The 1,119-nt window shown below is 33.5% G+C and overlaps 1 protein-coding gene across 4 annotated transcripts in view; it reads left to right on the top strand.

The window, feature by feature from the left end:
- The first annotated feature begins 302 nt into the window (after positions 1–302).
- Positions 303–1,119, top strand: part of LOC107747342 (gastrula zinc finger protein XlCGF26.1-like) — an 8,613-nt gene continuing 7,796 nt past the window's right edge. For 2 of the 4 annotated variants that reach the window (XM_016561813.1, XM_016561810.1), the window contains exon 1: positions 303–399. Coding sequence is in view for 1 of the 4 variants with exons in the window: in XM_016561814.1 (XP_016417300.1) it covers positions 334–376 (43 nt within the window). In the remaining 3 variants the exon portion in view is untranslated. The remainder of the gene's footprint in view (positions 400–1,119) is intronic. The other 2 variants (XM_016561814.1, XM_016561812.1) reach the window with 2 other exon arrangements.

The raw sequence follows: 1,119 nt of genomic DNA, 5'->3' as shown, positions 1-1,119 counted from the left end.
TTTTCTATCCCCTCACAGAAAACGTTTTGCATTTTTAGATTTTCAAAAATATATAATTCTGTATGATTTATAAGCTTGTTTCCTCATGGAAACCAAGAAATGTCCCCACAAGGTGAAAATTTACTGGTACTATACTTGTGGGGTAAATAGACTTACATTTCAGATTCAAAATAGACTTAGAAAATCTACTTTTTTTTTATTGAATTGAAGTGAATTTAATTTATATCTAGTCTTGAAGAAAAAAAAACTAGATGACTAACTTTGTACGACTAGTCAGTTTGTGCAATCGGCTGCAGGACTTTTATTTTGGTCTGGCGATATGACGTCATAAGGATGCGCCGCGATCCTGCATCTGTTGTGATTCGACTGAAGAAAGGTTAGTGTTGTTAAGCTTTAAAGGTGAATATAACATTTGGAAATAATATTGTAACACTGTCGTTATTTTGTGTGCGAAAAAAGCATCCACACATGACTAACAGAAAAGGTGCGTCTCATTTCGCTCACGATATTGTGAATCAGTTTATCATAAAAACAAATTCGGTCACTGCAAGTAGTGATGAGAGAAACTGAACTTTTCGAAACTCAATTGAATCAATTGCTTCTCAAAATAATTCACTGTTTCAAATCACCGCACGCTGACGAGACCAGCTGCTCAAAACAGTGTAAATGCAGCGAGAACAACAAACACAAACATGTGTAACGACAGCTTTATCAAATCAATAGAAATGTGTTCATAAAAGTGCAATCTATCAAATATAACCTACAAATCCTTAAATACCAAAAAATGCATTACAGTGCCTAAATGTTAAACTTTTGCAGTTTGTTACTAAATACCAATATAAATAATTAGATTTTAATTGTCTGTGTACTTTGTGTTGTTTTATTAATTCGCAGTGCTAGTTTGGAGGTATTTTTTATTATTTTTTTGGCTAATCGGGTAATTAAAAAATTTCCTGGCTTTTTTCATGATAACTGAGGTCTAGGAGCTATTTAACTACCATATAAGTTTCAAAACAGTCAGTCCACAGTAAAATGCACACAGCCTGCATAAAGTAGCTGTGATTTTTCACGAACCGTTGTGACTTCTGTAAAAAGTTGACGTCAGAACTACACAGTCAC

The sequence above is a fragment of the Sinocyclocheilus rhinocerous genome, unplaced genomic scaffold (assembly GCF_001515625.1).
Source record: "Sinocyclocheilus rhinocerous isolate Xijiao unplaced genomic scaffold, SAMN03320098_v1.1 scaffold2907, whole genome shotgun sequence".
NCBI classification, from domain to species: domain Eukaryota; kingdom Metazoa; phylum Chordata; class Actinopteri; order Cypriniformes; family Cyprinidae; genus Sinocyclocheilus; species Sinocyclocheilus rhinocerous.
Note: the sequence above shows the minus strand (reverse complement) of the source record. Positions and strands in the feature narration are given on the sequence as shown.